Below are 14,662 nucleotides of genomic sequence, written 5' to 3' on the forward strand. Positions count from 1 at the left end.
CTGGCTCCTGTGAAGTCACAGGTGAGGACAAAGGAAGGTGTGGGGTGGCTCAGGGTGCCAAACCCCAGTCTGCCACGCCCACTGCCTGACTCACCTGGACTGGAAGGGCTCAGGGGCTTAGGTTCCCCCGAGGCCTCTGGCTCTGGTGCTGCAGCTTCCCGCTGTGGGAGGCCAGTCTCTGTGGCCTGGGCCTCTTCTCCAGCCTCCATGTCTCCGAGGGAACCTGTGGACACAGCCCAGGGGGAATCATGAGGCACTGGCCACTCCTGGTCAGAGGCCATGACAGGGCATCCATCAGCATGGGGGCTCCCTCAAGGGTCCCTGAAGACTTGCTGTGTGAACCCCACTCCTGCAACAATTCTAATGTCTTGCAGTCACCGGCCCTCCCACCCCACCTCATCGGCCTCGCAGCCTCTGCTGGCCCCACAAACTGCTCTTGCCAGAACAATGTTCCCAGCCTCTCCCCTCTGCTCTACTCCAAGCCATGGGAGCAGCTATGGGGGCTCTCCCGGGGCCAGGGGCCCCTGAGGGTTACACGAACGCCATGGCCTACCCCATCCCATAGGTACGCACTGCAGGGGTTCACGGAGCCCAAGTGTGCATCCAGAGCCCCTGTGGGTAAACATCTCCTGGGCTTTGCTCAGCTATTTCCTCCGCCTCGGACCCCTCCTCTGGGGAGCGCCTCGAGCTCAGGTTTTGAGGTCTGGGAGCTTCGCAGGGGTGGGCCCCAGCACCCAGGACACAGGAAGTGCTCAGAGAAGCTGATTAAAGGAATAAATGCTTGATGGGGCACAGGTGAACACACAGGCATCTAACCGCTGGGGGCTAGAGTGCCCCAGGCCTGGGGCCCCCTAATTCCAAACCTCAACCTCCCCAGAGACTCTTACAGGAGTTGCCCCATGGAGCCCACCGAACAGGTGAGAAGACAGATGAGAATCAAGGTAAGTAACCTAAACCCAGACCCCCCTGTGAAGGTGTGGAAACTGGATCCACCAGTGCTCCTGACTGCAGGCCAGGGTGGCAGCCTCTGACCCGAGGTCAGATGAACGGTGCCAGTGTGGTGGGCAGAGGGAACAGTGAAGAATAGGGTTCCCCAAGACTTGATGTGTGAACTCCACCCGCTCCCCAAATCCTCTAGGCCCCTTCTATCCCTGTCTGTCTCAGCCTTGGCCCCAAGACAGGTAAGGGGTGGGGCTGCCTCCTGCCCCAATTACAACAGCTCCTTGATTAACATTATTTCCTTATAATGTTGATGAGCAGCTATAGGAACCTAACTGCAGTTTGCATCAATTAGCCTAAGGGTAAAACTGGTTTCATTATACGTCATTTTACTTAAAGTCACAGAACCTACAGATGATGTTAAAAGAGGACTCATTGTACCTAAGTTCCTCTCCTGCAGCCACCTGTCCTGCCTCCCACCGGCTGGTTATCAGGTAGATGACACCCATCATCCAAGTGTGGTGTGGGGGAAGATCCTGACTCTTGAACCCCAGCTATGTGCACTCAGGAGTCGGGGTGTGGGGGTAGTGGTGGTTCTGGGCCCAGGCCCTCTTGATGCTGAGGAAATGAAGAAGAGTCTAAAAGCTGTGGCAACATCTGTAAATTCAGTGTCCGAGGTGCCTGATGGAGCACAATGGGGCTCGCTCTGGCTGGTGACAGGAGGCACCAGAAGGAAGGCCTGAGTTGGCAGGAATGGAATGGCCACTTCTTAAGGGCTGAACTCTCCATCCCTGGAGGCAAGCAAGTAGCAGCAGAAGGAGACTTGCTTGGGATTCACACCTCTGTGGCTGGTGGTTCCTGACCTTTTGTATGCTATGACCCCTCTGGGAATCTGATGAAATCCAGTGCCTTCTCTCTGGGGAAAACGCACAGACGGACCAAAATTTGTCCAGTTTCAGGGGCTTCTCACTAAATTGCTAGTGTTTTCCTTCCTGGTACCCTCACTCTCCTCCTTTTCCAGGGTTTTCCAGGGGTGAAAGAAGTTGGGTAGGTGGCTGATGAAGGGAGATGGGGCCTGCTGGTGCCTTAGATGCCTGTCCACAGAGTAACAACTGTGCAAACAGCCAGCATCCAACAAGGGCCACACAAGCTGGCTCATGGCAGCAGGAAGGAGAGACCCAAGAGACTGTGATAGAATGAGCAATGTTGTGGCCAAGTTCACTGGCTTACTTTCAAAATCTAGCAATTTACATGGAGCAGGGAGGTGGCAAGCTGGTGTCTCTTTGCATTTCAGCTCACCTCTCTGACCAGAGGCGGATGACAGCCGGCTATAGTAGTGAAAACTGAGTTGTTCCTGGTGAGGCAGACACCTTTCCTGCCTTCTGAGGGCAGACACTGTTTTAGAAGGCAGAGGCGCCAGGACCTCTGGACTCTGCAGGGGACTTCCAGGCCAGCAGAGGAGATAGTTAAACAATAAATGGGCCCCAAACAGAAACAATGGAAATTTATAAATGTGCTATGAGGGAGGGAGGCAAATGAGAAAGAGAAGGAAAAAACAAAAAAACAGGCAGAGATGCTACTTGCAGATCTCAGAGGGGACGACATTGGTACAAAGATGAAGGCTTAGAAGGCAGAGGGAGTGGCTTGTGCAAAGGCCTGTAAATTGGACAGGCCTCATGAGGTAGAGGAAGGAGCAGGGATTCAAGGCTGAGAGTAGAGCAGGGCTGACCTAGAGGCGGGGGACATGTGGATCCTAATCTTAGGGGCACTGGGTAGCCACAGAGGGTCCCAGCAGGGGCAACAGGGTCATTTCCCAGCTGCAGCCCTCTGGACTTTGCTTCTGATGAGTCCCAACCTCTCCAGGACACTTCAGAGCTATAATTACTCAGACCACACAGATCCAGCCCCAGGCTAAGCCTCTGTGCTCTCATCAATGCGCCCACACGGGCCGGCTCCGTGGTGGGCTGGGCACACCCCAGACCGGTCCGACGCGTGCCTCTGAGACAGGTAGGAGGCCTGACCCACCATGACCTCCCTTGGCATGCACTGGGGCAGGAAAGCAGAGGCTGCAGTGGAGGCTGGCCTTCACTCTCTCTCCTGTGGGGTCAGTCCTGAGTGGGCACTTCCAGTCACTGGGGCCAGCACACAGTCCCGGGGTCAGCCTATTTGCTGGCCATTTTCTAGAAGCCCTGGTGTCTTCTGTGGCTCATTCAGAGCTGGAGTGGGTGCCCTAGGGCTGAGGCCCCTCCTGCTGGATGGCCATGGGACTTCAGGGCCTCAGTGTCCTGCTCTGGAGAATGGGTACAAAGCTACCTGCTTTTAGGGACTACAGGGACCGGAGCACTGGGGCCAGGCTAATACTGGACACACAGCTGACACTCTGCTCCCCACACCTGCCAGCGCTGAAAAGATGCCTTGCTCAGGTGGGCCTCAGTCACCCAGGGAGGCCCTGAGCTCGTGGCGGGTCCATTTATGAGAGAACAAAGGCACACGCTCTGCACAAAGGCGTGACAATGAGCGTGAAGAAAGAGGCTGCCGGCCTTGGCAATTTATTCTAATGTCTCTAATTCAGTTCCAGCACAATTAAAACAGCTCTGATAATGTAGGAGACAATTGCTAACCAGCAAATTTCTACAAGCCCACGACGAGGATGTGGCACAACGAATTCCGCCCCACGCCTGCCTCGGCACCCTGAGAGTATGCCACATGACCTCTTGAGCCCCTGTGACACCCCTGAGGCCACACAAGGGCACCTGGGTCCTTGATCCACTTGGGTCTCAGATAGGAAGTTTTCTCTGCTGGCCAGGGGCATTGGTAAAATGCTTTGCTTCCCTGGGTGCCCTGTGCTAGCAAAGAGCCCTGCCTGGCCCTTGTGAGACCCCCTCTCAAAGGCCTTAACAGCTGAGCCAGGCCAACCCGTGGCCAGGCAGGAGGTGTCTTTGCTTTGTGACCTCGGGCAAGTCACTCTTTGTGCTCAGAAACCACACAGCTCCTACCTAGCAGGATGAAATGTGGTGCCACCTGTATCTGAGCTTAGCTCAGGGCTGGCACACAGTAAGTCCATCTCACACATGAACTGTTATCACGATTAGCTATAATCACCCATCACCCAGTGAGGCCCAGGAAATGGTGGGGGGATGTGTTATTATTAAGCACTGCCCATATATGAGCCCTGTGCTCAGCGTTTTACAAATGTCCTCTTTACCCCCAAGCCTCTTTAGTTAGCCCAGGGGTATAGAGGTGGTGGGGAAGGTATGTGTGGGGAGCGGGGCGTACTACCAGGCAGCCTGACAGGGTACATAGAGGATTGGTGGGAGAGGACAGCGGGAGGGTGGTGGGGGTGAGATGGGGGGTGAGGCAGGATCCTGATGCCAGTCGTTATGGGCGAGTGTACCTTCTAACACCCCCCAGAGGGAAGCCCAAGTCAGGCCCACTTTGTAGATGAGTAAACCGAGGACCAGCAAGATGAACTGACCTGCTCATGGGCTTGGGCCAGGAAGCAGCGATGGGGGACTGGTGGGCAGGAGCCTCCCCCAACATGCTACCCTTCCAGACATTGCCAAATGCTGCCCCATGCCTCCCTCGCCCTGCTGATGACCAGGAGCAAGAGCGACGCTAGTCTCCTTGCCTGGCATGGTGGAGAGGCCAGACACCTGTCTGGAGAGCCCACAGGTGATGACAGTGGTCACCACTGGCCAGGGCAGCACCGAGCATGGCCCCTGCTGTCCGAAGCCCCTCAGTTATCATGGTGAGCAGACGCCTGCACACAGATCTGTCTCCTGCTCATTAAGCTAGACGCTGAAATGGAAATGAAAACATAATAGCTATTTGATTGGGGGTGAGATATTTTGCATATTGGCTCGGTGCTGATAGTGGAATTTCATCAACTCCCTTTCTTCATGCTTTAAAACTGAATTACAGAGACAGGCTCTGTGGAGCGGGATGATCTCAACTCCTCCAAGGCCCCGAGCAGCAACGATTAACGATGACCCGCTCCCGGCTTCCACCGAGGCAGCTGTGGGGGAGGCGGGGTCCTCTGGAATGACTGCCTTAAAGAAAGCCAGAGCTAGGGGCTGAGAAGGGAACAAAATCCCCCTGGACTCTGGCCTGCAGGTGGACCTGCCCGGTGGGTGCCGATGGGGATGGCTCAGAGCAGCTCAGAGCACTGGATGGGGGAGTCTGGAGGCCCCGGGTGAGTCCCCCCGGTTCCCGTAGACTGTACCTGTGTTGAGTGGGGGGACTCTGAATGACACCAGGTCATTGGAAATGTGAAGGAACCAGGGCAAAGTGCTAGTGAGCTCACCCTGGACTGGGGCTTGACCGTGGGTTTGGGTCTCTTCCTTGTGCCTGCCTGTTGCACGGGTCGTTTATGCCTCTCTGGGAAGGTCCTCTAGAGTCCTAACTTACAGGGGAGGAGACAGAGGAACAGGTACCCCCTCTCCCAGGCAATCCCTTCTGTGTCAGGGCTAGATTTTGAAGGCAGGCCCGCTGCCCTGTGGTTGGAGTAGACACAGTGCTCTGTTCCTCCTCCACCAATGTCCAGGCCTGGGGTGACGCAGAAGAGGGAGAGGAATACCAGGCAGACCCTGGAGTGCGGGTGGACCTGCGCTCCGATGGCCCCATTCTCAATCATTATTCTTTCATTCACTCACTCACCAATGCACTAACAGTTCTTTATTCACTCATTCACTCATCAAACCTCCACCAAGTGCCAGACCCCCACAGGCAATGGAGACCCTATAATGACCAAGACCTACTACTCCCAAGAAAGAAACCTGAAAGACGCAAGTGTGGCCATTGCCACAAAGGAAAGGTGGAGGTGCCAGTCAGGGAAGCCTTCCTGGAGGAAGCAACAAATGAATGGAGATCTGGAAGAGAACAGAAAGAGGTTGCCTGAAACCGGGGCCAGGGAAAAGCATTCCAGGCAGAAGGAACAGCAGGATGCTGAGGCTGATGACCTTGTACAGGCTATGCCTCCCTGAGCCTGGTTTCCTGAAAGCTAGGGATAGAAACAGTCTTGTGCCATGGGCTTGGGTCAGGGTTCAGCGAGGTGGTGCCAGTGGGTGCTGAGCACAGACTTGTGGTTATTATTACAACTGTTATTGTTTAAGTCTCCAGGGAGGTGCCACCTGCCCCTCTGGGGGTGAGGGTAGGGGTGGACAGGGCTGGGGTGGCTGAGAGGCTGGGGCCTGGGGAGGGCGGTGCAGGCAGAAGAGAGAGACCTCCCCCCTAGGCTGGCAGAAGGCCTGAAGTCCTGTCTTGCCGGGCAGCTGGTGGGTGGGCAGGGGCACGGCGCTGCCAGGAGAGAGACCCTGGCCTCTGGGCAGCACAGCAGCCAGATAAGGCCCCGATAACAGAGAGAAAATAGCAACAGATTCAGACTTTCCCACCGCTGGGTAGCGGGCAGCTCAGGCCATGGCAGGGACAGAGAGGCGGTGGAGACAGCCCTGCTCTCCCCGAAGGAGCCGTGCTGTGGGAGCTCAGGGTGATGTGACTCGGCCATTCCGAGTTGGGTCTGAAGCCTGACCTCTTGGCAGTGGGCAATGCGGCCTATGGTGAAGCACTCCTTCCTCTAGATCCTGGCAAGCAGGACTGGATGCTCTTAAACCTCTCCCAGGTAGATTTGGCTAGTGTTTGACAGACAGGAAAGCCGAGGCACAGAGCGCAGGGGAAGCTGGCTGCTCTGGCCCAGCGCCCCCGTGTTAGCCGCGCCCCCCAGCCTCCACTCATGGTCCAGGCCTCTCAGGACCAAGAGACTCGTACTTTATGCACAACCCTGACCAGCAGCTGAGTTGCTTTCCAGGCTGAGGTGGAAGGGGAGAAGCAGGTCAGAAGAGGGGAACACTGGGTAGGGACAGGATGGGGTCCGGACCAAGCCCAAAGGACCAGAAGGGAGTCCAGTGTATGGGGCTCTGATGACGACAGGGTGTCCCTGAGGCCCTGCTCAGAGCGGCCCCCGATGGTCCTGGGGCCGGTAAGGTCAGCTTGTGTCACCCACTGGGGGCAGGGGCATGCCCAGTGGGGCTTTTGATAGGAAAGGGTCTGGGAAAAGGTGGGTGGGCACAGGGGCAAGTTCTAGACCCCCAGTAGAAGTTACAAGGCCTGGGGAAAGAGTTTCACGCAATCAGAACTTCTTCAACAGCTTCTCTAACATCTGGCACAGAGGCAGGTCCCTGGTCCGCTGCCTCCTAGGAGCTTGTAGCAGCAGAGGAGTGGGAGTTTTCTTGAGGGGCGCAGGCACCCACGGGAGGAGGCTAGAGCTCTGAGAGGTCCTCCTGGGTACCCAGCCAATCTCTAGCACTGACCAGCCTTCCTTGCGGGCCCTCTTCTGCCCACTTCCCACCAGGATGCTGAGGCCTGGCACGGATGCCACATGGAGCCTGGCAATCTCAGTGGGTCCACCTACCATCCACTCCATCTTCCCAAATGTGGCTGGAAACTGCCCCCTTCTCTCCACACCACTGCCACCATGGGGTCCAGACCATCAGTAGGTGTTCCCCACCAAGCCCTAGCTCCTTCCTGCTCCATCCTTGCCCCAGGATGAAGCCTAAACCCCTTCTGTTGCCCTGGCCCTTCACCCACAGGGCCTCGGGGCACGCTGTCCTCTGCCAAGACATTCTCTCGCCACCTCTCTGCCCAGCTAAGGCATCTTCACCCCTCAGTGAACTCTTCCTCCCATAGTCTGGGTGTCCCCAAAGCCTCACATTTATTTGCAAGTCGTTTGTGTGTTTTTCCGGGGGTGGGGGTGGGAAAGATCTGGTTGACTGATGCTCCCTGCCCACCCTCCTAGTGTCCAGAGGAGGATGAAGGGTGACACCCTGCAGCCAACTTCAAGGAAAGTGCCGCCCCGATAGCCCTCGTGGGGTGTGCCCATGTTCAAGAACTGCACCAATGGCCACGAGGACGAAGGTGCTACTGGAGATGCAGAGGGTCCCAGCGGAACACAGAAGTCTCTGGGGCCTCAGTAGGCGTGGACCAGGAGGGGCCCGCAGGCCCATGCTGTGGCCCACCAGTGGTTCTCATCAACCCAGGATCAGTCCCAGATGACAGCTTGGGCGACCACAAAGAGGATGTTGGCAAGATAATCTTGGCTTATTCGAGCAGGCAGCCTGCCCTGTGGAGGGGACAGCGAGTGTCTGAGCCTCTGCGTGTACTGGGGACCTGGATCCAGACGGCCTCCAGCACTGGTCCTGCCTACTCCCACCCCCACCTTACTGACTGCACGAGCGGGACTGGGGCAGAGGAGATATGGGGACTGAGCAGCTTGACTCTGTACTTTTTCAGCCAGACATTGCTTGAATGAACCCTGAAACAGGGAGCTCACTACTGCTCTTACAGAGTCACAGACATCTGAGTCCTAGACTCTTGTGCCTCTCAGGCCTTGGTCTCCCCATCACAGCTGTGTATAACTGCCAGGCTATGAGCCTCATAGTCCAGCAGGCACCCAGGCCAAGCCCGGTGGTGCTGGTGAGTGTGACTGTCCCAAGTAAGCCAGGCTGGAGGAGGGTGGCTGGCCACTGTCACAATATACTCTGGGCCATCCGAGGGCAAAGAGATGCCCTCAGCATCAAGCACAAACTTGCAGTGCCTGGGGGGTGCCAAGAAGCATGCTCTCTGGGAACATAGAACCACGTTCTAACGAATGAGCTGCTGGGACCTACTCCAGCTTCTGACAAATTAAAAATATCTCATGGAGATATAATTCGCATACAATAAAATTCATCCTTCTAAGCGTCACTCAGGTTTAAAGGCCTAAGTGTTCATTGAAAGAAGGGAGGGACAGTCATATATACCCAAACAAAACCCAGGCCCCCCTGTGGCCCAGTTGTATGCAAAGACACATTGTAGCACCTTTGCTTGTCAACTCTCCCATACCCCAGCCACCCATTGCCTCTCAGGCCCTAAACCAAACCAGCAGCCAGGTCCCTGTCCTCTGCTCTCACTCCCTGCACCTTATTTGAATGTTCATTGTCACAGCTTCTCTCTCCGTCTTCCCAGGTCCCTTCTCTCCACATCCACTTTTTGGCTCCATCACAGGCCTGGAAGCCAGGCTGGCTACCACCAGACCTCGCCGTAAGGGGACGGAGAAAGGCCTGGGTGTCAAGGACAAAATAAACCTTCTCCTTGGCAGACGGAGGGTGGGCGAGAGGTAAAGGCCAGCGACCATGCTCACGTGGATATTTTGTCCCTCTGTCCCCATTATGCCTGTGGGGCTGCTATAACCAAGAGCAGCTGCAGGCCCAGAAAGAGGACCCATTTTCTACCAGTGTAGCTTTGGGACTGGAGGACCCTTTCCTAGGCTCCAGGCTCTCCTCGCCGTGTGGCCTTCACCCTTTCTTCCTTAGGCCTCACCCTCCCTGGCCACTTGACGGTCAGCTTCCTAGCTCCTTCCTCCCAGGGCTGTCAGTTCAGATTCTAAGGACACACTCTTTGGTGGATGGTGGTCCCCCAGTCCATCAGAGACCCCAGGCAGGGCAGTACTCAGGTAAACCTGTACTCAGGTTTACCAGTGATCTCACCTGGAAACCCCACACCCCCTCAACCTATCCTCCTTTGCTCAAACGCCCCCTACCCATGGCTTTCGATTTTTCTCAGCACCAAAGCCAAAACCTTACCATGGGCCGCAGCCCACATCGGCATTCCAGCTCTGGAACGCTGCCTGGCACACAGTAGGTGCTTAATGAATACTGGTGACTATGTGGGGGTTAGGGGTAGGGAAACAGGCTGCTATTGGATGGCTTGGCTCAGAATCGGGTATGCTGGGGGTCTCCCAGGCTCCCACAGGAGTGGGGCTGGGGTAGAGGAGTAGGAGAACTTGGGGTATCTGGTTTGGCCCCTCAGGGAAGCCTTGGGGTCTGAGCCTGTGAGTTGGGGGTGGGTGACCAGGAGCTGAGCCCCAAAACAGGGACATGCCACCTCCCCCACTAGTGGAAGATAAGCTGGGCCTGCCCTGCCTGGGGTCTCTGAGGCCTGGGCGGGTGCAGCGGCTCCAGGCTGGGAGGGACAAGATTTGGAAAGATAGGATACTGACACTGGGCAGGGGGGTCCTGCACCCATATCCTGCCCCCCAGCCACCACCACTTCCTCCTGTGGTCAGCATAACCGACAGGCAGAACTCAGGGGGCTTAACTGCCTTGACCTGAGGGCCACGCCCAGTGGGACCTAGAGTTAGCCAGGCACTCCCGGTACTCACGTACCCCTAGAGGTCTCATGGGGCAGGAGGGACCGCAGGCAGCATGGGGGCCTCTCCCAGCCTGGCCCCTGCAGGAGTAAACGGCAGTAATAATGACAGCAGTAGGCACTTAGAGTGGCCTCTGAAGCAGGGCCAGTTCTAAGGACTCAACCACACAGCCGTTCTGATCCCCAACTCCTTGACTTTGTGTTACTTTCTTTTACAGATGCAGAAACTGAGACAAAGGGAGGTAAAGAAACCGGCCCAAGGCCTCACGGCTAGCAGAGTGGATAGGCAGCCCACCTGCTCCCCTCTTCGGGACCCTGCCCTGCGCCCAGTGTTTCCTGCCCAGCTCTCCCTGTTTATTGAGGTGGGGAAGGAATTTGGACCCAGGTTTGCAGACTCCCAGGCCTGAGGCTTTGTTTCTCCTTTCACCTGGCCTCAGCTTCCCTTCCTGGCCCCGTGTCACAGACAGCATGAAGCCTGGAGAAGCCCTCCCTTCCCTCCCCCTTCCTTTCTGCACCCATTCTCTGGTTGCTGGGTGACTGCTATACGTCTGCCCGGCCTCCCCACCCCCAGCCCATGACTGTCTGTTCCCCGAGGGCAGGGCCTGGGCTCTGACAGCTACTTTCTGCACGGTGAGGGGCAAGCGTGCTCCTCTCCACCATATGTGAGTGTCTGCCTGCTTTCCTGCTGTGGTGCAGGGTCAGCAGGGGTGTGCAGTGGCCGGCACCCAGGTCACCGCCCTCCCTTCGGCCTCCTCTTGCTCAGATCCCCGGGACACACTTGCATAGTCCTCAACAGTTCATGAAACTCTGCCAGGACCCTGCTCAGCAAAAGCCTGTAAAGAAACTGGTTCCTCTGCACAGAAGAGGAAACTGAGGCAGAGTGCTATGCCAGCCCCTGCTGGGTGCCGTCATGGGCCTTGGGCCATCTACCCACACAGCTTTTCAGGGGCTGGGCTCCAGGACATATGAGTCCGGATCTAGGGAGCCTGCTTAGACCTTGGGTTACATATCTGGCAAATGGGTACCATAGCACTGACCGTGTAGCGCCATTACGAGTGGACAAGAAAAGGCTTTGCAGAAGGTGAAGACTCCTCAGATGTGAGTTATTCCCAGGAACACTATGACTCCTATCAGGTTTCAGAGTGTCTGCCACGTGCTGGTCAACTGTGGGCAAACAGTCCAGATGGGGGTGTGTGTGTGTGTGTGTGTGTGTGTGTGTGCATGTGTGAACTGATGCTGGAGGAACAAGGACATGAATCTCAGATACCATGAAGAGCTAGGACGGTACAGGATGGAGAATGGTAGGTGGGTGTGGGGGTGGTCAGTGAGGGCTTCTTGGAGAAGGACGAGGAGATATTAAAGTTGTGATCATGAATAAGGAAAACTGTTCCAGGCAGAGGGAACTGTCAACGCAAAATCCGGGAAGGTGGTGGGTTCCAGTGCTGCAGCTGCAGACAGTGGGGGTGGAGGAACAGAGGGGCTGAAGCACAAGGCAGATGGTCAGGGGTTTATTCTTGGTACCTGGGGAGCTAAGCAGAAGACTATGGGCACTGGACAGCAGGGAGGCCAGGGTGTGTGGCTGTTGTGGATGGCCACCACCTCCAGGCAGCCCCCAGCTGGATGCCACCTCTTTGGCCTCAGTCAGGATCCTACCCTGCCCCGAGCCTGCCCCCTCTCTCGGGCCAGGGCCAGTGGGCTGGTCCCCCACCCCTGTCCCCAGGGGCAGGGGCTGGGCAGGGTGAGGCAGAGGAAGGGGAGGCAGAGGAGGTGGGAAGAAAGAGTGGGGCCTGAGAAAGCCCAGCCCGGCTGATAGGGGAGAGATTGGTTTCAGCCGGAGCTGCGGGCCTGCCAAGTCCACATCCTATCGCGCGGCCTGCACTTACTCAACATTCATCTCCGCTCAGCTTGGAAACTTTATCAACGCTGGAGGTTGGCGCCATCTCTGGGCCTGGCCACTCCCCACCCTCCGATGGGCCCGATAGCCACTGATAGATTACATGAGATTGTTTCACTCTGAGGACCGATTACTAATACTCCCGGGAGAGAAGGCACAGACCATGTGGCCTGGGCAGGGTGGGGAGGGCCAGGTCACTCGTGGGGCGTGGGGATCGTGGAGAACACATTTGGGGCCACGTGGTAAAGAAAGCAGTGTGTGACTGGTGGGGAGGTGGAGGGGCAAGGCCATGGTGTGGGGTGAGTGAGACTGGTGGTCAAGGTCATGGCATAGAACGGAGAGCAGGAGGCTGCCTGGGGAGAAGACTGGAAATAGTGCCCAAGAAAACAGGGGCGCCGCAGGCTCCAGAGAGATTCTCCAGATGGGCTGATAAGGCTGATAGATGGGAGCGGGGCCACGGCTAATGGAGCCGTTTCCGGGTAGCCCCCATGTCAGATGGATGGAATCACACTGCTTCCTGGAAGGCGAAAAGGCCCAGTGTGACAGCGCCCTGCCGTCTGATAGTCGGGGTGGGAGACCCCAAGGAGGGATGGGTAGTCACGGAGCCCTCTTCAGCTCCAGACTCCGATCTCACCTGGCCCTCAGGCCCTACTGCACTGGGACCTGCACTACAGCCACTATGAAGGGGGCCTCTCATCTCCCATTTTACTGAAGAGCTGCAGCCCAGGGAGAGGTGAGAACTCTGGGCCCAGGGAGTCCTGGGTGTAGGATTTCATTCACCCCTCGGGGTGGGCAGTTATTACCCTCTCTTCCAGGCCAGGTCATCCCAAATCTCTGTGGTCAGGCCTGAGAGATTCTAGTGCTCAGACTTGCGGCAACTACCCCAGGCTCTTTCTCCAGTGCTCTGGAGATGGTGTGCAGGGAGGAAGGAAGAAATTGGTCCTCTAGGTTGCCCTTTTCCTTGTTGGGTGTGGCCAGGTCCTAAGCAGCAAATCTAGTCTGCTCCCACTGCACATATGGGCGTTAAAACATCAGCCTCAAATTCAGAGACAGAGTAGAATGGAGGCTGTAGGGACCTGGGGGATGGATGGGGACTTAGTGTTCAATGTGGACAGAGTTTCTGTTGAAACGATGGAAATTTTCTGGAAACAGATGGTGGTGATGGTTATACAACCTATGGATGTACTTAACGCCGCCAAATTGTACATTCGAAAGTTACAATGATGAATTCATGTATATTTTACTACAATTAAAAAATATCTGCCACCCAGTGCCAAGGGGCACACAGCAGATGCTCCGTAAGTGCCTGTTTTCTTCCTTGGGGATTCAGAGACACAGGTCCCTCCCTATCCATGTGCATAGCCCTCCACAGTGACTTGGCCTTCCCCACCACCACATTGCCTTGGGCCATTTGCCAGATGTGGAGACTGAGGCCAGGGCTTGCCACGGTCTGTCCCTGTGTCCACGGATAGGGGTGGAGATGCTGAGGGTCTGTGTCAAGTCCAAGAGGCAGGCCAGACCAGCTGACCCGTCCCATAATGGCTCTGGGCAGAGTTCTGCTGCTGGTCATGCTTTGACCCTGCTGGGCTCCCAAGGAGAGAACCGAGGCTTCCCTGGCATCTAGCTCCATACCCTGCAGCCCAAGAATATCCAGTGAGATTGGACCGAGCCCCAGGTGTGTGAAGCACGGTCCACACAGCCCCTAATGGTCTCCTCACAACCTCAAAGGGCCCCATCCCCATCTCACAGAAAACGAGATCTAGGCTCAGGAGTTTTAGTGACTGGCCCAAGGGGAACCCAGTGTGTATTGGGCTGGGATTTACACTCAAGGCATGTGGCTACAGAACTGGCAACCACGACCCTTTCTAGGGTAACTGACAGTCATGACGATGATGGTCACATTGGGGCCTTGACATTACAGCTTTGAGCCAAACCCTCTGGCTTGTCAAACATTTGCTGGCATCTAGATTCCCCAAGCCCATCAGGTCAGGGCAAAGTGGAATAGAAAAGTCTGGTACATCAGAAGGAAGTGGAGAAGGAGGAAGAGGAGAGAGAAAGAAGCGGGGAGGGAGGAGAGGAGCCACACAGTTCCCTGTGTACCCAGCTCACACCCTGGGCCCAGAGGCCGTGTGGCTGTCCTGGAGGCAGGGCTAGGCAGCATGCTGAGGTGGTGCTGGCATTTGAACTGGGCCCTGGCTGTGTTGGTCAGTGCAGAGCAGGGGGCTGGCATTTCTCTTCTCACTGTGATATCTCATTCCCTGCTCAGAGCTTTGCCTCTGCTGTTCCCTCCGCCAGGAACATTCTTCCCCACACGTGCCACCATCCCATCCGTCTCTGCTTAAAGTCTGTGTCAGTGTGGCCACCTGGCTTTCCCTGACCACCAATCCCCCAGCTCCAGAGGGCCCTTCCATTGTTAGGGATTCTTTTTTTGCCTATTTCCCCATCAGCCTAGAGCTCCATGAGGGCAGGGATTGAGGCCCTGCATGTGAAGGTCACTGGGATCCCTGGTCCAGGCCCCACACACAGTAGGTGCTCAGTACAAGTCAGAGGTCAGCCTGTCTGTCCCAGTTCCCAGGCAGCCTCAGAAGGAACGAGCCCCAGCCCTGCCTCACGGACGGGGACCTCGCTGTTCACTGGTAAGGATCCTAG

General features: G+C 56.5%; 1 protein-coding gene across 3 annotated transcripts in view; it reads right to left on the reverse strand.

Annotated features, from left to right (window-relative positions):
- The window catches only part of ZFPM1 (zinc finger protein, FOG family member 1), a 74,964-nt gene that overhangs the window by 44,470 nt on the left and 15,832 nt on the right, over window positions 1-14,662 (reverse strand). For all 3 annotated transcript variants that reach the window (XM_039888685.1, XM_039888683.1, XM_039888682.1), the window contains exon 2: window positions 95-223. In XM_039888685.1, the coding sequence (XP_039744619.1) occupies window positions 95-223 (129 nt within the window). The remainder of the gene's footprint in view (window positions 1-94; window positions 224-14,662) is intronic.

Source organism: Pteropus medius, unplaced genomic scaffold (genome assembly GCF_902729225.1).
Source record: "Pteropus medius unplaced genomic scaffold, Ma_sr-lr_union100, whole genome shotgun sequence".
Lineage (NCBI taxonomy): Eukaryota > Metazoa > Chordata > Mammalia > Chiroptera > Pteropodidae > Pteropus > Pteropus medius.